Source organism: Antechinus flavipes, chromosome 1 (assembly GCF_016432865.1).
Source record: "Antechinus flavipes isolate AdamAnt ecotype Samford, QLD, Australia chromosome 1, AdamAnt_v2, whole genome shotgun sequence".
Lineage (NCBI taxonomy): Eukaryota > Metazoa > Chordata > Mammalia > Dasyuromorphia > Dasyuridae > Antechinus > Antechinus flavipes.
In genome coordinates this window covers 506,593,190-506,616,195 of record NC_067398.1, presented here as the reverse complement: position 1 = coordinate 506,616,195, position 23,006 = coordinate 506,593,190, and the positions used below count along the sequence as shown (strand labels likewise).

Below are 23,006 nucleotides of genomic sequence, written 5' to 3'. Positions count from 1 at the left end.
TCTCTGAACATAAGCTTAAAAGCATAGTATTAATCCTGCAGGGGCACATAGGCTGATCTGTTTTATCTAAAATGAAGATAATTGATAAACTTACAGATGGATGAAAGGATATTTATTTCCAGTACTATCTATAAATTATTAAATAATTTTATTAATTAAATTAATTATCTCTTAAAACACAGCTCAATCGTCAACTTCTAGTATTTACTACTTTTAAAGTATCGATTTAAGTCATCATAATAAATATTATTGAATATTTGCAATGTGCAAGGCGCTATGCTAGACATTGGAGATATAAAGATGAACAAATCTCCATCCCTACCCTCAAAAAGCTTTACTATATATTAGGGGCATAAACAAATAAGAAATTTTAAATGAAGAAATAGTCTTATGCTCAATCCTTAAAAATCAACTTGATAATTATAAGATTGAGGAGCCATGATTAAATAACAGTTTTCTTTAAAAAGAAAGGACTGCACATTCCATATAACTCAATGATGTGATATGGTGGTCAAAGAAAAGCTAAGTAATCTTAGGCTGTTAAGAAAAGTATGCTATGCAGAAAGAGGGAGGTGATAGGTCTTGATCAGACTAGAACTGGTATATTGTAGTTAATTTTTGGTACCACCAATGAGGAAGAATGACAAACTGGAGACCATACATGGTCATTTTTTGACAAATCATGACTGGCTAAAGAAAGCAAAGACATTTATTATGGAGAAAAGAAGATATACAAAGGACATGGTAGATGTTTTCAAAGAACTAAGAGTTCATCAGTTGGAGATAGAAGGAGAAGATCCTGCAGAGCAGGTAAAATTTTTAAAAGGGAATCCAAAGGCTCTACTTCATAGGAGATGGAATTTCTAGCCACATGGTAACCAGGAGATGTTGCTGAGAATGAGACTTCACACTGACAGCATAGGGATTTTTTGGTTTTTGCTTATTTGTTTTAAGGTAACAAAAAGCTTTGCACTTACAATGAACTGGGTAATCCCACAGAGATTAACAAAATGTAATGACTGTTTTTTTTGACTTATGTGATGTAATGGGTGTTTTAATCCATGAAGGCTGAACCTTTCAAAATTTAGGTGCAAATGCATGAGTATATGAGGAAGAGAGGAAGGAGGTAAATTATTCACTAGAAGCAGAAGCAGAACCAGAATTATCAATGGGCATTCTATATCTGTGGTAATTGTGAAAAAAAAAATTGAAGGAAGTTTCTCTGATAAAAGCCTCATTTCTCAAATATATAGAGATCTGAATCAAATTTATAAAAGAGCCGCACTACAATTAATAAATGATCAAAAGATATGAATAATTTTTAGATGAAATAATCAAAACTATCTATAGCCATGTGAAAAGATGCTCTTGTTCCTGATTAGAGAAGTGCAAATAAAAACAATTTTGATATATGACCTCATACCTATGAGATTTGTTAATAGAACAGACAAGGAAAGTGACAAATTTTGGAGGGAACATGGGAAAAAATGGGAATTAATAAACTGTTGGTGGAGTTATGAACTAATTCAACCATTCTGTAGAGCAGTTTGGAACTATGTCCAACAGGCCATAAAACCAAGTGTATCTTTGACCTAGCAATAACACCACTAGGTCTATCTCCCTGAAGAGATAAAAAACAAAATAAAAAGGTCTTAAACATACAAAAAATTTCATATCAGCTCTTTTCTAAGGGTAAAGAATTTGAAATTGAAAAGAAGCTTATCAATTTGGGAATGGCTGAACAAACTGTGTTATGTGGTTATTATAGAATATTACTGGACTATAAAAAATGATGAACAGAATGCTTTCAGAAAACCTGGAAAAGGTCTGCAAAGCAAAAATGTATTGAATATAAAACAACTATGTTGTAGAATGATTTGTTGTGAATGACTTAGCAATTCTTAGTAATACAACAATCCATAAAGGACATAGAATGACAAATGTTATCTATCCCCAGAGAAAGAATTTATAATATCTGAATACAAACTGCATCTTTTAAAATAAATTTTTTTCTTCATTTTTCTCGAGGTTTTTCTTTTTTGGTCTATGTTTTCTTTTACACTATGATTAGTATGGAAATATTATGAATGACTACAATAATAGGTCATATTCTATACTGCTTTCTCAACGAAAAGAGGGTGGGGAGGGAGAAGGGAAAGAATCTGGAACTCCAAGTTTTAAAAACAAATACTAAAATTGTTTTTATATGTATAACTAGGGAAAATAAAATACTAAATAATTTTAATATAATAAAAGTTTATAGGAGGGATAAATTGCCTGTGATTGGATGAAGAATAGAGGGAGGGAGCAGACAAGAAAGGCCTTAAGCAAGAAGTAAGATCTGCATTGAAGTTCGAATCAAAGTAGTAGTTCAACAGATAGAATTCAGGAAAAGAAGACAGTTACAACCAATAATATTCAGTGGTGCAATATGGCTAAAGTGCAGAAAAACCCCAAAAGGAATGTATGACATAAGGAGTTGATGCTAAAGGGTATTATGCCTTGAATGAAGGGTATAATTGTTAAGAAGTTTGCACTTTACTCCATAGCAATGAAGGATTTATTAGTAATAGAGTTAGGTGATTAGGTCTGGATATGAGAAGGAAGACTAGTAGCAGTATTATTGATGGCTGCAGAGGAAAGAGATTGGAGCAAGAGAATGGAGAAGACATAATAATGACCTAGATTACAGCAGTAGACATACTGAGTAAATACTCACTATAGCATAAAGAAGATTCATGTTCTAAGATCCATTAGACTAAATGACTTCTAAGGCACCTTTGCTCCCCTAAAATTATATAGATAATTTGAGAGCTAGGATGAAGGTAAAATCAACTGGATTTGAGAACTGATTGGAAGTGAAGGCTGAGGCAGAATGAAAGTCAAAATAACTCTAAACTTCCTGGTCTAGAAGAATATTGTGATGCTCTTAAATATAGGAGCTCTGAGGAAGGACAAGCTTCAGGAAGGAAAATGACAGTCTCAGTTTTGATGAAAGGGAGTTAGGAGTGCTGCTAAGACAGATAGGTATCATTGTTTAAAAAAAAAAGCAGCTAGGAATGAGGATCTGGAACTCAGGGGAGAAATTAAAGCTACAATAGAATAAGAAACTCACATTTCCATAGCACTTTCTGGTTATAAAGCACTCTACATGTATCATCTTGTTTCATACACAACAAATAGGTATTAAAAGTAATGAGCTTATGTATGTATGGCACTTTGGAACTCTCAGTGTGCTATATAAATATCAGCTCTTGCTATTATTGTTATTATAAGTAATCATTCACATTTATTTATGTCCTGCATTAAGGTTTACAGGAGCTAGTTTAAAACAACAGAAAAAAGCAAAAAGGAAAAATATGGAATTGTAAGATTTGGGATAGAATTCTGGTAGATTTTGTTGCTACTTTAAGATTTTTAAAACTTAGCTAAGAGTACTGGAAGTTCAAAAACATTCACATAGAGATCACGGAGTCTCTAAAGGATGGAGTCGAGAGTAAAACTGAGCCTAATGCTCGTCACTGGAAGAATTAGGAAATTATCTTAAACTGCGGGCAGATAGATGATGCTGTTACTTGAGTACTCGCCCTGGAATCAGGAGAATCCAAGTTCCAATATAACCTTAGAAAATATTAGCTGCATGATCCCGGGCAAGTCAATTTAACCTGTTTACCTCAGTTTCCTCATCTGTAAAATAAGTAGGAAAAGGAAATGATAAATCTCTCCAGCATCTTTGCAAAAACAACAAAAACAAAAATAAAAACCCAAATGGAATTATAGAGAGTCAGTCATAAGTGAAAAGACTTCACAACTAGTCTAGCTACAATACTTTCTGCTCTCTTGAATAAAATACCCATATCTTTGCTTACAATGCTCCCTAAGCCTGGCACATATCTATACTCACCTAAGAAATTTCTAGCCATATATTAAAATCTAATTCAAATGACAGCGAATAGCCACTTGGAGTTGAAAGATAGAGGTTCAAAATTCTAACTTTAATATTCATAAACTTTGTGATCTTGCCAAGTCATAAATTTAAGGCCCAGTTTCTTATATGTAAAATTAAGCTTAAAAAAAAATCCTTCAATTGCTTTTAGAGTTCCTAAAACAAAGGGAAAGAGAGACAGACAGACACATAAGCAGAGAGATTAAGATGCACAAAGAGCACTATACAATTAGCACTGATAATGATAAGAGTGATATCTTTAATCTCCATGATTTTCTCCACTAGAAAAATATTATAGAGAATTGGATTTTGTACCTATTAAGTAATAATTTGTTATCTAAAATAATTAGGTAACATTGAATATTGTATTTGTTTTTGTCTTTTTCTCCTACTAGACTGTAAGCCCCAAGAGACCTCACACAATGAACCTTGGTAAAATACCTACAACATTTTCCATTTACGTGTGAAGTTCTCAGCAAAGTTACTCTAGGATCAACACTGTAGGGTTGTGCATCTATTCAAATAATGTATTTCATAAGTCCTTAATGATATAGTTACTTTTACCAGGCATCCAGAGGACCGAATGAATTCTCATCAAAGACATTTAATGAAACAGCACTTTGGGTTTTTTTGTTTGTTTGTTTTTGAGAGATGTTCTCCATAAAGCTGATTTAGAGCTTCCCAAGACATTCAACAGAAAGAAGTGACATGCCTAAGGGACTCATCTGAAGGAACATACAGAGCATATATGTAGAGTGCAGGTCTATTAATGCTTTCTGATGATATTGTTATGCTACTTTTCCCTTTTGGCATATAGTCTCTATATATATATATATAATATATATAATATAATATATAATCAGGAAAACCCGAGATCAGATAGACACTGGCTAAGTGATCTGGGCAAGTCATGCTGCCCCTGTTTGCCTCAGTTTCTTCATCTGTAAAATTGGAATAATAATAATATCTACCTCCCAGAATTATTATGGAGGATCAAATACCACACATATTCACAAACACACATGTATATGTGTGTGTACATGCATGTAATCTATAGGCACACCACAACACACACATATGCATCACAGTGTATAATACATACATGTAACATACATATGCATGTTAATGTGCATTGTGTTTGCCATGATATATCACATCCACTGTATGTGTACACACACACACACACATACATATACACACTCTCCTTTTATGTTCCTTCACGGGAGTTTCCAAGATTCTTCTTATTGAATGTTAGTAGGAAATCCTAAAAGTTTTATGAGGGACATGAAGTTTTAAAAAATGCAGTTTCATTCAATGTCTTTGATTAGAACTTGCAATATAAAATACTATATACACAATATTTATATGTACATGTATGTATGTATACATAGCACAAATACATGGAGAGAGAGAGCATTTAGCATAGTGACTAACACATAGCAATGTAATATATATGTTAGCTAAGAGGATGACAATGCTCCAATGGTTTTATGATTGTTACTATATAATACTCCACCAGGAATATGGTTGTGGAGGCTGCTACGCTTCCAGGTTCTGGCTTTGGCCAGAGTCCTCATTTGAGGGGCTACTTTTCAGTATAAGGGGAAGAGAGACATACTCTTAACTTAGAGCCCAGAAACTTCAGCTTTAGCTCTTTAAGTGAGAAAGGCAGGCCATTCAGCAACCCAATATTTGGCTAGTGAAACAGCCACAGCTGTTTTTGTTTTGGTTTGGTTTGGGTTTTTTTCCACTCCATTAAAGGAGAAATTTGTCAATTGCCAGAAGTTCTTTTCAGAAGAGTCTTTGACTCCAGGTATCGGGCTCTTTTGGAACACAAAACAGCCAGTTGGTTAAACAGAAGCCGCAAGTATTTAGTTTGTCTTTGAACCATGTTGTGGCTGGGTCTGAATTGCATTATATCATCCCAGATATCTGGGATGATATCTTACTTGGGAAAAGAAATTCCGCATAACTTTTGTTTATTCATGACTGCCAGCTCTACCTCCTCAAGATCATTATTATAGGTTGCCCTTTCAAGAAACCACCAAAAGTTGTCTGGGGTACAGGCTCTAGGGTTTTGTTTTGCTACTGTTGTTTTCCTCCCTTCTCCCAGATTCTGTGGACCTCCCATGACAGTAAAAGTACAGAGAGAAAGCAAGGGATAAAACTGTCTTGGTACAGCTCAGGAATTGCTTCTACTTCCATTCTTTTTTAAAATAAAATTCCTGTCTTTACTATGCATTTCTTCTCACTCTCAGACCCTGAGCTGCCCTACACAAATGTTTGGTGGATGAATGAATGCTGCATATTCTGGGAAATAATCAAAACAGTAGCAAGGGTGGAGACATAGTGGTAGATTACCAAAGGGTAAACTTAATAGAAGGGGGAAGGTGCTTAGTGTCAGGATTCAGAAAGGAAAGAATAAAAAAGTGGAGTATTCTGAGGTAGTCTTCTGGGGCTACAAGTAGAAAAAAGCAAAAGGAGAATTACAAGAGGTAATGTATCCAGCAAATTCAAGTTGGAGTTAATTTGGGAACAAGAAAGGGTCACTTGAGGAGAAAAAAAAAAGTTTAAGATATTAGATAGTTCATTAAGATAATAATAAAGGCTCTTAAGGCTTTCAGTAAAATAATCTTGTTTGTCCTTCCTTCTCAAAAGGGACCATCAGGGAGGTGATGTTGTGACATGCAAGTGAATTGCATTTAAGAGAGAGAGGATGTGCAAGGTCCCTTGCCTCACTGTCTCCTCCAGAGCCATCTGGATTCAAAGACCAGAAATAGATCAGGATGACTGGAGATGGCCCTGGATGCAATGGGAGACCTCAAACTTTTTAAGCTTAGGTCTTCCACAGGTCTCAGATTGACTGAGATAGAACTCAATCAATGATTAAGCTAGGTAGCAACTAAGACAAAGAATCTCCTCTTTCATCTAGCCCCCCAAAATCTAAATAAAAAAATAAATGAATCTGAATGGGGAAGATCCTCAGGATTTCTGTAATTTCTATTTAATCTGAGTTAATCAGGACCCAAACAATGACCAAAGGGAGCTTAGCCTAGGATTGAGGTGGCCAATTACAATCAGATTGGTTTCAGGAAGTCAACAAGAGTGGAGTAGCTTTGGAAACCCATCTGATTGGGAGAGCTGTAGGATAACGTTTTTTCACTATGCTATTTCTGGCACCATAGATTTTCCCTTTTTTTGCATGTCACATAAAGAATCTAAAGAGATAAAAGTCATTAATGACAACTTTAAGAAGAGATGAATAATAGCTCACAAGAATATTATACCCAGTATGGGACAGCTAAGTGGTGCACTGGACTTGGAGACATTAAGTTATGAGTTCAAATCTGGTCTTAGATAGTTGTTGGCTGTGTGAGTCTGGGTAAATCACATGCCCACCATGTGCCTCAGTTTCTCAACTGTAAAATGGGGACATATTGGAGAAGGAAATGGCAAACTACTCAAGTATCTTTACCAAAAAACAAATACACCCACACAAAAACCCCGACAACTGAACAACCAAGAAACACAGCATCCTAAATTTATAAAATCAGCTCTGTGAGACAGACAGTAAAAGTATCATTTTTCCTAATCTGTAACTAAGACTGAGGAACAAGTTTACTAAGTTGCCAACAGTGACATGGTGTAAAGAGTCAGAGCCACAATTTGAATCCAGGTCTCAAAATTCCCAGTTTGTATTCTTTTCTTACTATATAAATATATCTCTCTACAGGTCAAAGCCTCTTGAGAAAACCAACAAGGAAACAGAAGTATTAAGGAGATAAAACACTTCACTATATTCTTCTGCTTGAAGTACAAAAACAAATTCAAAATGTGATTTACTTCTAAGTACAAACCATGAAGACTATCTATGTTTGTTATAAGTAAGTAGATCAAAAACAACAGAGATGCTGATTCTGCACAGGCACCTTCACATTTCAAGCATTTTGTGTATCTTGCTGCCACTAACTTTAAAACCAATTTTATGAGGCACTCTATGCCAGTAACAGAAAAGCTACATTTTTTAATGGCATGATGCTTGCTCATAAACCTATATGAATCCTAGCAGGAACTTTTACAATGAGCTAAATGAGGTTCTGTAATTTTAAATCAGCTTTGAAAGAACAGGTGATAGTTTCCATTTGCAAAAATGAAATATTTATGCCCCTTTATGATTTAAATTTGATAAGCATTAAATTTTCAAAAATACTCTTCTCTTATTAAGATATTTTAAGAGGAAAAACTCCTTAAAACATTACCTATAAAGCTTTTAATTTGCAAGGCTTTGCACTATTGCCATCCTTAAATTTTGTATATACATGGTTTGACCATAAACATTTCATTCAGGAAAAGAGAGCTTTGAGAATGCCCTTTTTCAGCAACATAAAAAAACCTAGAGAATAAAAAATTTGCTTTTGAAACATACATCATCTTATTACAGAGTCAGCTTGGCAATTCTGTAGCTCTCACAGTCAATTAAGTACTAGCACTGTCATTTTCCAAAGGAGATAACATATACATAGCTCTATCTCCTGCAACCATATAAGTTGGGCTCTTAGCTCATGAACTATACAGCATCAGATCTTTTCAGCAGGAGAGACCTCACAGGAATTCAGTGATGGAGTAGAAATTAACACTCTTTCTTCATTGGCTGCATTGAACTCCATGCCCCAAATCCCCTGCTTTGGGACGGGGCTGCGAACAAGAGTTGATGTATTCCAAATGAGATGTGAAATAAAGGCCTGGACCACTTATGCTAATTATAAAGTCCCATGATACTTTTCTCAAGACTGTGGAGAGAAAGGTGTTAATTCTAGTTTTCTGGCTAAATTCCAGTTCAGGTAATTACATTCTGCTTTCCTAAATTCTCCCTGCTGTTTCAATTAGATATGGCATTGTTCAATTTCTGTCTTTAACCTTACCCTCCAAAAAATTCCTTTAAAAGTTCAATCATACATACCCCTAGTTTTGTTAATATATGATGACTAATATGTTCCACTTCAAAAAATATATTTGAAAAAAATATTCAAAAAAAATTAGAAGGTAGAGTTCATTTTGTCTAACCTCTACCTGAACAAGAATCAACTCTACCTCACACCCCACAAATAGGAGAAGGGAACTATTTCTCATATTCTCTGCTATAAGCTGGCAGAGAAGATAAAGGATATAATGAAGTTTAGAACCCCTGGAAGGTGATGTCACCAAGCACTAAACTGGTAACATCCTTATCACAGGATCTTATTTTATATGTGATAACCTCTTACTTGATTTTAAATAAAAGTATATTCACATTAATTTCTGAAAAGCAATGTGGAATAGCAGTGGAAAGGATATGGGACTACAGAGGGTGGAAAATTTTGCTTACAGGACTGAGTTTGACATTTATATAACGTGGGCAAAATCATTGAATTTCTGTATCGCAAACAAATCTTTTTTCATATGAAAATGAAAGAATAATAATTTCTCTACTTACTACAAAAGAATCAAATTAAATAATTAAAGCACGTTGAGAAGTATATTACACTTTAACAACAGTGAAATAAACAGCATTTTATTTTATAATTAGTATGCTATAATAATATAGCATTAATAAAATAACAAACTAGTATTATTCTATAATCATTTATGGTACAATCTGCCAATACAACATGTTTTTGGGGAAGTATGAATCTGACAAAAGATTCTCCTAGTCTGGGTAGGGATGATCCTTATTCATACTCATTCCCACAATGACATAAAAAAGACCAAATCATTTTTGAACAGGTCACATGATCCAAGAGATCTGGGACCTTTGATTCCAGATCTGGATGGGAAAGGTCCCGAGTCCAAATCCCAGCTGTATGCAAATCATTTAACTTCTCCAAGTCTCAGTTTATTTATTTGTAAAAGGGAAGACAGGAATGAAACTAAATGACTTTTAAGGCCCCTTCCAGGTCTAAATCCCAATAAGTATAGAACATTACTCCACAGGACCCAAAGTATAGGGAATTTGGTAGAGAAGTTAATGTTATTCTCCCTGAGGTCACTGCATATGGAACAAGATTTCCTCACAGGTACTCACCAGCCCCTACAATAAAGGTATTCTTCTGTTATTAAAGTAGGTCTGAGGACCTTTGAGACCTGCTTGGCTTTCTGTCAAAGAATCACAGACGATCAAAGCGAAAAGGAACAATAGCAAGTAGTCTTTTACTCTAATCCATTTCTGATATTAATCCCTACTGAAAATACCTGAATACTAAGATGACCTAAAGGTCATTACAGACCTTCAAGAACGGAGAATTCATCACTGCCAGAGTCAGGTATTACATACTTTGAGAACTTTAATCATTAGGACATCATCTTGGTAACCTGAATGTGATTCTTTATATCTTCTACCCATTACTCCTGATTCTTTCGGGGGCAAACCCTTAATCTTGCCCCCCCAAAAAAAATAAGAAAACAGAAACAAAAGCAAAAATCTAAATTTAATCTCTTCTATATGGCAGTCCTCCATATTTGAAAACCGCTTTTCTCCAGGCAAAACACTTCTAAGTTCTTCAGCTAATCTTCAATATGATATGAATTCAAGACCTTTTACTGCCCTGGTTGTCCTCACCCATATTTTTTCACATTATCACTCTCCTTCTGAAATTGTGAAACTCAGAACTGAACCCAAAAACTCAACTAACCAAAGCAGACCACATAGGTACTATCATCATATTTTTGAATCTATGGCTTTCTTTAAGAGCCCGAGATTACATGAGTATTTTCTCATTTCTAAATGTTTTTGTTTTTGTTTTTGATTCACATCAGCCTAGAGTCCACTAAAACTGTCCAATTAGTGTCAGGCAAATTTTTTTTTTCTAATCATACCTGTCACCATTCTGCACTCACAAAGTTAAGTGTTTATGCCTCAGCATGAGACTTCACATTTATCCAAATTAATTTACATATGGGACAATGGTAACATAGTGAACAAAGAGCCAACCTCAGAGTCAGGAAAATATGTACAACTGACACATATTGGCTGGGTGAGCCTGGGTAAGTCAATTAATCTTTCAGTGAGCCCTCTACATTGTGGATAAAGTACTGGTTTGCATCAGTAGAGAAAGTTTACTGTACAAGAACTCTTGACAAAATCACTATATTGGCCAAGGAGGGGGAAAAAAAATCTCATTAGATACAATCTGTCAAGATAGTTTTGGATCTAACTCTATCACCTTAAGTGCTAACTATTCCTCTTAGTTTCCTATCATCTGCAAATATGATAAGCATGCTACCTGTATCTTTATCAAAGTCAGTGATAAAACTGTAAAACAGAACATCACCAAACGCAGATACTCTATGGAAACCTGCCAAGTTTATATTATACTATTACCTACTACTCTTCAAATCTAATTATCCTTTAAGAGATGGGTCTGATGATCCATTTGTGTACAAGTACAGTCACATGGAGGATGATGTTTCCCAGTCCTGAATCTCACTATATCATTGACACACACACATTTATACCACTCTCTAAGGCTCACTGAAACCCACTGCCTTACCTGATTCACATGAAGGATCTTTGATAGATCTTTTCATTGTATAACTGTCTAAACTTTTGTAAAGTATCTCAGTAGATTTCATTTCCCTGAAAGTCAACTGAACTGATGATAACCAACACTCATCATTCTCCAGACTAAATTGTGAGACATAAAGAGTACAATTTCAATGGAAGGTTTTCATCTTGTCAAATTTTTACCCAGTTTTCGTTTCAGAAATTGGTGCACAGCTAGAACTTCTGAATTCCTAGTAAAATTTCCAGAAAGACTCTCTTACTCTTAATTACCTACCAAATAAACAAGCTTCTAGCCCACAGATAGAGGTGGTAATTAAGCTTATGAAAAGAAATAAAGGATTTTAAGGAGTTTTGCTTTTTTAAAAAAATTTCCCCATAGTAACAAAAGCCCCTTGAATACCTATCATTAAGGAAATATCTGCTCTTCAGCAAATGATTTTTTCTAAAAGTTTAGATCACTTAAGTGAGGGGAGAGTATTGCTTACAAATGCAGAGTTTTCTCAAGCACTATAGATTTCTGAAAAAAAATTTCATATTCTCCTTTGATAAATTGGTAGATCCCTTCATGAGAAGGTAGAAACCTATTACTGTGGCTAACAGCAGACTGGTTGATTTCTTGGATTTCCAGGTTTATAAATACTGCTTGAGCAGCTTATATAATTTTACAGTGAACTTTTGTGCTGGAGACAATAAAGCAAAGCCTATCACCTAATGACATCCACTTCACTAGTAGCTCCCATGATTTCTTCAAAGGGGACATTCAGCCTGAGTTGTTTCAACCCTAAATCTGTATTTTGACATATTCTGAAAAATACTCATACAGGAAAACAATGATGGGTTTTCAAGTAAATTGAAAGTAACTTACTACATGGATGTCCTAACACCTTCACTTCGTCAATAGCTAGGTAGCCATAATGTCCGGAAGTTACCACTTCAAAAATTACCTGAAAAATAAAGAGACATTTTCATTAGCAGGTCTGTAAATTTAACAATCTGTTTACATCACTGAAAAGAGCATTAGGCACAAAATCATAGGACATAGGTTCAAGTGTTGAGACTTCTTAATAACTGTCATTCCCTGCAAGTTACTTCAATTAGAGAAACAGTTTTGTAGACTGGATAAAGAAAGTCTTAGGTTTGAATCTTGCCCCTAATTTAGGAGAGATTAAACCAGGTTATATAATTTGAAAATCATCTTCATAGAGATAATATTTGCAACCAAGGGAGCAGATAAGATCAATAACAAAAAAAATTGCTAAAGAACAGATATCTCAGGGGTAGCCCTTAGGGAATACACATTCTAAAGGGAGAATAAAGTAGTTGATCATCCTAAAATGGAAATGATAAGAGAGATTAGTTAGGTAGAAAAAATGTAAAATCAGAGATGGGATTAAACTAGGAAGACAAATAAGTACATGTTAAGGAAGTAGAGAATGTGAGTACATATGATTCTTTCTAGGAGTTTGTCAATAAAAGGAAGGAGACTTACTAACTGTGTAGTCCTGGGCAAATTATTTATGTCCTCTGACTCTTGTATTATCATTTTTTATAAAATAGTTCATCCCCCCCCCAAATAAACATTAAGATTTTTTTTAAAATAGTTTTGAGTTCCAAATCCTATCCCTCTCTTCTTCCCACCAGATACAGTTAAGCAATCCAATACAGATTATATGTTTCCCACATTTTTTCTTCAACTGTAAAATGAAAAGAATATAGGACTTTTCCTAAAGGATTTTTGTGAGCATAAAATAAGATAAAGCACACAAAGTATTTGAAAATCATGAAGTGATATATGTGTCAGTTACCACTAACTGCTAAAAGCAGACCTACATCTGAGTTATGCTTGTGAGTAGCAAAAGAGATAATATGAGTAAAGTGCATTTTTATTTATAAAAATGTCTTTTTATTTATAAAGTGTTACTCAAATGGGCAGTTAGGTGGTACAGTGGACTGAGCCCTGAACTTAGAATCAGGAAATATCTATGCCAAGAAAACCCCAAATGGTGACAGAGTTGGATACAACGGAAATGACTGAATAACCAATTTCTATTATTCTTATTATAAGATATCCTATCTTCCTATTATTCTCCAGTAATGACATAAGAAGTTTTCTGTTATTTCTTCATCCTAGAGTCTCCCAGGTTTCCATTTCCCTCCATTTCTTTTCATGCCACCACAGCCATTCATAGGAACATTCCTCTCTTAGATCTCACTATTATCCATCACTGTGCTAGAGCCATGATTCTAAAATCTGAAAATCCCTTTATTAATGATAATATACTATCACTCTTATCTTTCACTCTCATTCACTTCTAAATTTATTGTTCATGGAAAAGTCAGATCAGAGCTCAATATTCCCCCTTCAAAATCTTGACCCTAACTGATGCAACTACATATTTTCTTCTACCTTTGATTCCTTTACCCCATTTTGTTCCCATTATTTATGACTTGTCCATGCTCAGTATTGGGTAATTCACCTCACTTTAACTTCCCCCCACACATGCGTACTTACAATCTGCTTTTTCTAATCACACTCCCAAATCACTAAACAAAGCAAGAGGAAGTCACACCACTATGTCCAGAGGGTCCATTAAAAATTGCACTCTTGCTGCTTCATGGAAATCCTGTTATTTTTCCTCCATTGATTATCCTTCTACTCTCAGCAGTTGTTCCAACTCTTCTTTTCCTTATTTAAGTGCCCCAGGTCACCCTTACCCTTTCTGTCTCCACTGATGTCCTTGATTTTGCCTTATTAAGAAAATCAAGGCCATCTGTTTGGAGGTCCCCATATGTGCAGATATTGCTCAATCCTTATCTAATATCTTCACTCATCCTCTCTTCTTTTACTCTATTCTCTAAGGATGATGTAGTTCTTTTTCTGGTTAAGGCTAACTCTTCTACTTGAACACATCGAGAAACATATTCTATGAAACCTCTGAGAGCAGATATTTTAATTACAGAACTCTTTGATTATCAAAATATACCACTTATGTGGCAGCTAAGTAGAACAGGAGATAAAGTGTTGTGTGGAAAAAAGAGAAAAGAAAAAAAAAGCAGGGGCAACTAGATGGTGTTTTGGATAGAGCAGGAAAAAACACTGAAAAAATAGAAAAGGTGATGCAAAAAGGGAATAGTCATTCTAAAGGAGGGAGGAATTAAGTGTTTCCCTTCTCTAATTCATTTCCAATCCTTTTTTATTTCTTGATTCTTTTCTCAGTTCCCAAAACAAACCCTTTAAAAATGAAAGAAAAAATTTCATCTGACTTTACCATTTCCTCAAGTTATCATCCCAAATCTCTCCTCCCTTTCACTTTTCTTCCTTTTCACAACTCTTAGAAAGAATTATTTGCCTTCTCTGCCTCTATTTTTTAAAATACAATATTAACTTTCTTAACTTGTCAACTCCTCTTAACCTAGCCTATAGCTTTGATATTTCCTATCTACTTAACCTCTCTATAATTTCCCATCTCCTTTACTATGAATATTCTCCAGAGCCCTCTCCTGAATCATCTTTTCTTTTTCCCCCATTTTTTTTTCCATAGTGCCCTTTTTTGTTTGTGTGCATTCAAGGAGTATCCCCATGAAAAATGATTTTCAAATTTTCTAACTGCTTTAATCTCTCAGAGACTTTTAATGCCCAACCGTCTGCTGATTAATTGATTGAAAAAGGTTTCAATCTAGTTGGGAAGATAAGAAAAACATAAAAACTTTACCATTACTACAATATTTTTATACCTGTACAATAAAGTGACAGATGAAAGGTAATAAGGAAGTACACATGAGGAATGATTTCATTAATTTTTTTCTGTTGTTGTTTGGTTGTATTTGGCGTTTTGTTTTTGCCATTTTTTTTTCTTTAGCTCATTTTACTATAAGAAACTGTAACCAAAAGGGTTTTTTGACTGTATTACCAAAAAGCCACATTTGAATTCAGGAAGGGAAGTCTTCTTGACTTCAGGCCCAGCACTATCTTTTCTTTTTTTTTTCTTTTTTCTTTTTTGGTGTATGAGGCAATTGGGGTTAAGTGACTTATCTAGAGTCACAAAACTAAGTGTTAAATCTTTTAAGGACTCCTAACTTTAGGGCTGGTATTCTATCCACAACACCATCTAGTTGTCCCTCCTTTATTTTTTTTCCTTTTCTCTTTTTTCCACACAACACTTTATCTCCTGTTCTACTTAGCTGCCATATAAGTGGTATATTTTGATAATCAAAGAGTTCTGTAATTAAAATATACTTTAGCTAAGGCTCAAGCAATGTACAAAAGTATATGGCCTTTTACCAGCAAAATCACACCTATCTTTTGATAAAGAAAGCAGGCGACAGAAAACAGATCTGAATTTCTGCATGGAATAAAATGGGTCACACTTTGATAGAAAGCCTGATAGGAAACAAATAAATTTTTCCCTTAATTCCTCTGGAGACAGAAAAGACCTCAGGAGCACCAGCAAATTGCTACCTTCTGCCCAATAAGTTCTATCACTATTACTCTAGTTTGGACCATGAAGGCTAAAAAATGTGGGGAGCCCAGAAATATAATCAAACAAATGCCTACTTGTTTCTGCAGTTATGATTGTGACTACTTCATCTTCTACCTCATGCATTACAACACATGGAAAAGCCAACTGCTGACCTATAAGTAAGTCACATCATTAACAGACTACCCTTGCTAGTTATGGTAAGAACTTCTAGACTTAAATCTCTTTAAACTTGGCAAGTGCTAGCTTTGAATAATTTCAGACTGGGGGTAGAAAAGAGGGAGAAATATCTGTGTGTGTTTTTACATTTATTTATATATGTGGGTATGGAGATATATACACACATACTCACATACACATACATGTATGTGCATATGTGTCTGGGTTAACATAGTTCCAAATATATACTCAAAAATGATCAGTCAAAATAAAATTATTTTCTGTACTAGGAGATTCCCTAGATCCGCAGGTTAGAGTCATCTACTCCAGAAATGCCAGAGGATCTACTTCTAGGAGAAAGGAACACTGGTACATGTGTGGACATTTGGTGTTGGACAGTTAGACTGTAAGCATTTTGAGGACAAAGACTGTCTTTTACTTTTATATCCTTAACATTTAGCAAGATGCCAGGTACATCAAATGTTTGATTAATTGATTGACTGGTGCTATAGCTTTTCTTGTCCCTCCCGTCTCCCCAAAACATGGAAAGAGCTATCTACATCTCCAAAATTGCCTGACTTGAGTGCTGTCAAGGTTCTTCCTGAATTTGCAAAAGAGGATGATAAAACTCCTCACCCCACTCCTTTGGCTACAAAGACCTCTACTTTAGGCCATAAAAACCCTCCAAAAATGGACCTGAGGTTTAGACATTTTTCTTGATCTTTTTCCATTCTAGTATAAGGAACAGACTCGAACCTGGGACTTCAAACTATGGGTATCTAGCTGTCCAGAAATCCAGGCTGGATTGGACACTAATCCAAAAGTCCTTGAACTTGAACTTGAAGGAACTAATGCTATGTAGGAACTGAATCAAACAAAGAACCTAATTTCCTTGGTGTGGGAATGAGAAAAAAAAAAAGTAAGCCCTTGAAGAGTTGGGTGGGTGGGGGATTTCTTATAAGTTTTTGACATATATTTTAAGTAAATATAGTTTTATAAATGCTAATCAGATTTTAAGTAGTTACCTGAATACTAGGCACAGAGCCCCTAAAATGAGGGGCTGGGGGAGGGCAATCACTGGTGGTGGCTTAAATCTGATGAATGGGAAAAAAAAACTCCCCAATTCCCTCCTGGAATGGGAATAGAATGTAACAGGTCATTCTGAGAGAACAGGGTCAAAGCAAAACACATTACATATGTATCACAAGCACTGAGAGCATTTAACTTTGTTACTTCCAAACATTCAAAGGAAGTTGTTGTTTTTTTTTTAACTTGCCATTTCTGATCTTCGTTTTTAGCACCACTATCTCTAATTATCATGGGCATATGTCTCTAATATGTAAATTGTTATAAAAGGTTTTTGAGGATAGGGACTTGTTTTTTGAAGTTACGGAACAATATTTGGTACATAGTATGTGTTTAATAAATACTTAATAAACTGGATTGGATTTCACATTGGAAACGGAGAAATCATAAATTCTGCCATCCTTAGCTATTATGTATACTTCACTATCAAGTGTCTTTTTATGACAATGTACTATAAGCTACTCTGAAGCAGACCTTTGTACAAATGCTGTGAAATTAAAAATTGTAAAAAGAAGAATCATTCTGGTATGACAGCATTCACACAGAAAATGAATAATGTACTCTCAGTTAACTAAAAGTGTTAATGTCTTTTACAGTTACTAGTAGCTTTCACCCACATTAAGAAATGTTCTCTTGGGCTTTCCAGATAATACTGTCCAAAATAATTTAGTTATTTTTTTAAAAATAATAACTTGCAGCTTTGCTAATTAGTCATCGTTTACAATTTCCTATAACTGGCTTTTGGAACTTTTTTCTTTTTCTTTTTTCTTTCTCTTTTCCTTTCTTTTTTTTTTGAGGGGGCTACTTTTGGTCAAGGCTAAAAGGTATGCTAATTCAAAAATAAAAATGGTATCTTGTACCTTTTCACATGGTAAATGTAAAACTGCTACAGTTTTAATTTATACACAGAAGAACCTTCTCTGAAAAAGCAAGATCCTGGGGACAAAAAAATGTCATCAGAAACAATGGGCATTATAGGAAACAATACACCAAGATCCATACTGTTCTTTACAAATAAGAAAATGAATGAAAGATTGATTGAGAATGACTAAATATTTATCTGCAGCAGAGAAATGATACCACAAATATTGATTTTAGGACACAGCATCCAGACAACATCTTGTCTAATCACATTTCAGCCAGGAGATAAGTTGTCTATTTTAGTTCCAAATTTAAAGGTATATACAGTCTATTTTAGTTTCAAATTTAAAGGTATAAACACTAGTGTCTTACCCTTTTTCCCTTCCTTTCCCAAAATGAATGTTTGGGGTATACAGACGAGGATAAAAATAACTGAGAACTGCCCACAGTCTCTTGGGAGAACTTGGTAACAAACAGAGATTGTTAACATAATTTTGTTTAATTTTGAATAATGTTTGCTCAATCTCTTGAACAGTACAAAAAAGAAATACCCAAGTTCAAATCTGACCTCAGGTCCTTAGTAGCTGTGTGACCCTTGAAAAGTCACTTAATATTTGCCTCAGTTTCTGTATCTATTAAATAAGCTAGAGAAGCTAAAATTCCTTGCTAAGAAAACCCCAAATGAGGTTATGAAGAGTAAATTGAAAATAACCGAAATCGAATGCAGTTGTTGGAGGCAGTCTCTATCTATGTGGTCTGTGTACAAAATTTCAGAAAAGTCTGAACAAAATAAAGAAGAAAAAAGAGCACTTTCTCGGATACTATACAAAAAACTTTTCCTTCTCGAAGAAGATTCCCTAAGATTTGAGGTCATTATATCTTAAGGCAGAATTTGTGAGGAAAGTTTAGTTAAGATGGAGAACAAAGTCTTCCTTCCTGGGAAAGTCAAAAATTCAAAGTGAGTAGGCAATGTGTTGACAAAATTAGCATGTGATAAAAGGTTAAACACTGTATGTGAGGTCAGGGGACCTCATTTGACTTCTCTGTACTTCAATTTTAGGCCCCGTAGATGGCACAGTGGACAGAGTGCTGAGCCTGGACTTAAGAAGGCTCCATTCAAATCTGACCTCAGACACTAGCTGTAAGAAGTTGGACCAGTCATTTAGCTCTGTTTATCTCAGTTTTCTTATCTGTAAAGTGACCTAGAGAAGGAAATGGAAGAAAGCTTCCAGTGCCTTAGCCAAGACCAAACAGAACTGCAAGGAGTCAGACACCAATAAACAAGAGTGCTTCAGTTTCCTTATCTGTGTTTAACCATTAGGGACTTTATTAACCATTGATCTTTACTCACCCTATCAGTTATAGACTCTCCTCTGTCTTGAGGGAGTAATAAGAAATAAATCACCAAGTTTTCTATTGTTTTCAAGAATGAGTAATCTCTTTTCCTACAACTTCGTTTTTCTCTGGGTGGCTACTCTCTTCTTGCTAGTTTAAAAGGTATAGCTAATTGTGCATTCACCCAATCCAAATTAAGTCTTTAACCCTCATCTATAAGAAATATCCACATCCTCCCTTTACCTATAATATTTCATTGAACCCAGTAGTACAGTCTTTGCATAAGGAAATAACATAGAGATATGTATGCATACCATACAGAGAATTTTATCCTTTCCATAGAATTGTATTACACCTGAAGCCTTTAGCTTAAAAAGGCCAAGGTCTGCCATTTGATCCAGGGCCATTTCCAGTCCTTTTAATCTATATCTTGCCACTGGACCCAGATGGCTCTGGAGGAGAAAGTGCTGCAGATGACCTTGCACAGCCCTCCCTCCCTCAAATCCAATTTACTTGCATGTCATGGCATCACCTCCCTGATATCACGGCACCCTTCAAAAACGATGGGAAATGACAACAAAAACAGTAAAACTAGTACACAGACCACATAGAAAGAGGCTGCCTCCAACAACTGCATTCGATTTCAGTTCTTTTCAGTTTACTCTTCATAACCTCATTTGGGGTTTTCTTGGCAAGGAATTGGAGCTTCTCTAGCTTATTTAATAGCTACAGAAACTGAGGCAAATGTTAAGGGATTTTTCAAGGGTCACACAGCTACTAAGGACCTGAGGTCAGATTTGAACTTAGGTATTTCTTTTTTTTTTTTTAACCTCAATGGTATTTGATTTTTTTCTAAATATACTTAAAATAGTTTTCAACAGTCACTTTTGTAAGACCTCGTGTTTCAAATTTTTCTCCTTCCCTCCCTTACTGTGCCCCCTACCCAAGACAGGAGGCAATCAGATATAAGTTACATACATGCAATCCTTTTATAGATTTCCATATTTGTTATGTTGTTCAAGAAGAAATCAAAGCACAAGAGAAAAAGCCATGAGAAGGAAAAAGCAAACAAAGAGACAGACAAAAAGATGAAAATACTAAGTTCAAATACACATTCAGTCTGCATGGTTCTCTTTCTGGATGCTGATCCATTATCCATCTCAAGTCTATTGGAATTTTGAATCACTGCATTGCTAAGAAGAGCCAAGTCCATCACTGTTGATCATCACATTATCTTCTTATTACCAAAACAATCTTCTCCTGGTTCTCTTTCCTCAGCATCACTTCATGTAGGTCTTTCCAGATTTTTCTGAAATTAGCCTGCTCATCATTTCTTATAGAACAATAATATTCCATTATATTCATATACCATAACTTATGCAGCCATTCTCCAATTGATGGACATCCACTCAATTTCCAATTCCTTCCTATTATAGAAAGAGCTACTACAAACGTTCTTACCCAAGTGGATCCCTTTCCCTCTCTTATTATCTGTTTAGGAAACAGACCCAATAGTGGCACTACTGGAGCAAAGGGTATGCACAATTTTTCTAGCCGTTTAGACATGAACTTGGATATTTCTGAATCCTAGGCCCAGGACTCTTATCTATCTTACTACCTAGCTGAACACCAGGCAATAACAAAAAGCTCTGTTCTTTAATACAGCATTTGTCTTTTTGGCTATGTATAAAAGTCTAAAAGCCAACTCAACAACTTCAGTCAAATCAAAAAGTTTTCTGGAATATATAATTTCTATCAACAACTTTTTGAGACCCTGGACAAGTCAGTTAACCTCATACAATTGCAGTTTCATATTTGTAAAGTAAGATTGGACTATGTTATCTCTAAGGACCTTTTCAACAATAACATCCTCTGATCCTATGAGAGTTATAATTCAAGAACAATAACCTATGACAGCCAGAAAAGATACCATGTAATATATTTGTCATTCTACCAGGAGATGAACCACATACAGAAAATAGCTACAAAAGGGACACAAAGAACACTACTCTTCTATCTCTTTCACATTTTTGTTCCTTTTATCTATTTTAGATACACACACATACACATGCACACACACATACACATGTATATAAGACATATTTTTGCTGATAAAGCTAAAACATTTTTCGTTTTAGCTAATAAAAAGCATTTTCTAATAAGAAATGGCATAATTCATAAAATACAAGACAAATAGGAATGTAGTCAATTACTAAAATAAAATAATTAACAACTAAATTCTGATACAAAACCTTTAACCAACTAGGAAACAGAATGATAAGGAAAAAGGCAGTCTGACCCATTAAATAATCTATCTACAATCTGGGTGGTTAGTTGTTATCCTTCACTCTCAGAGAAGATCAAAATGATATCATTTTGTTAAGAGTCAAGTTACAGTATGTCCAAATGGCTGATCAGACCAATATAAGCTCGAAATGTAGTCTCTATGAACATCTGGGGTGGTTTCTCTAACTTTGCATTTCTTGCATTTCTTCTGGGCTAATTCAGTTCTGCTTTGCACAGCACCTTCTCTGATGAGGGTACACCACACTGGGCAGTCCTGTGCCAGTGTCTCCCCTGTCAAACAATGAATTCTAAAGTTCTTAAGAAAGACCTTGAGAATGTCCTTGTTTTCACTTTTTCTGACCACCATGTAAGCATTTTCCATGAAGTGAATTCTTTCATCTGGTACTTCTGTACTAGAGAAAAGTAATCAAAGTTCTGAGGTGGTAGTCAGACATCAAAGAGATGAGCTTCCTAAAATTTTTCTAAAGCAAACATAAATAGTAATAATAACTTACATTTATATAGCTCTTTAAGATGGACAAAATTCTTTTCTTACAATCACTTTGTGGAGGAGCTTGAATCAATATTATTTCATTTTTTACATATAGAAAAACTGAGGCAAAGAGAAATTAACTGACTTCTCCAAGATGACAATCGTTTATAGTCTGAGTCAGGACTCTCTGAACCAAGGTCTTCTTTCTTCCAGTACAGAATTCTTTCTACCACATTCTAATATGCTAATTTGCATAAAGCTCTTTCCTTTTAATTCCAAATGAACTGTGATTAACTGAGAAAATAAAAATAACTCAGTCATCATTAGTGTATTATAGACCTTTTTTTTAAATATTGGTTAATTAAAAAAAGAAATCTAAGATTGGACTACCATCTATTTTTTCTCTGATATAATTTCTGCCATGATTCAGTACTCCCCACTATCCTTTTCACACTCATGACTTGGCTTGTCAGAAGAACATTAACATTTTGATTCTCTCAAAGCTCTGCATTTTATTACATCTGACAACATCTGCAAGTAATATATGAGACTGATTAGTCCAAATAACAGCTAGTGAGGCAAAATGCAGAGATAACAGGATGAGGGAAGGAAAGGAAATGGTAGATAGAATTAGCTGTCAAGTCAGGAAACAACTGGTTAAAACACTAGTTTCCTTTTTGCTTATGAAAAGCAACTCTAGAAGCAAGTCTGGTAGATGTTTTACATCAGGCTATCCCTCAGACACCTGACAAACAGGAAATAGAGAAGCAGTTTTACATTGCAGCATCCCTTATCCTCCTTGCTTCAATGAAGAGCAAAATT

At 34.9% G+C, this 23,006-nt stretch overlaps 1 protein-coding gene across 6 annotated transcripts in view; it reads right to left on the bottom strand.

Annotated features, from left to right (window-relative positions):
- The window catches only part of PTPRM (protein tyrosine phosphatase receptor type M), a 966,854-nt gene that overhangs the window by 570,758 nt on the left and 373,090 nt on the right, over positions 1-23,006 (bottom strand). For all 6 annotated transcript variants that reach the window (XM_051970436.1, XM_051970437.1, XM_051970431.1 and 3 more), the window contains exon 4: positions 12,352-12,430. In XM_051970436.1, coding sequence (XP_051826396.1) covers positions 12,352-12,430 — 79 coding nt within the window. The remainder of the gene's footprint in view (positions 1-12,351; positions 12,431-23,006) is intronic.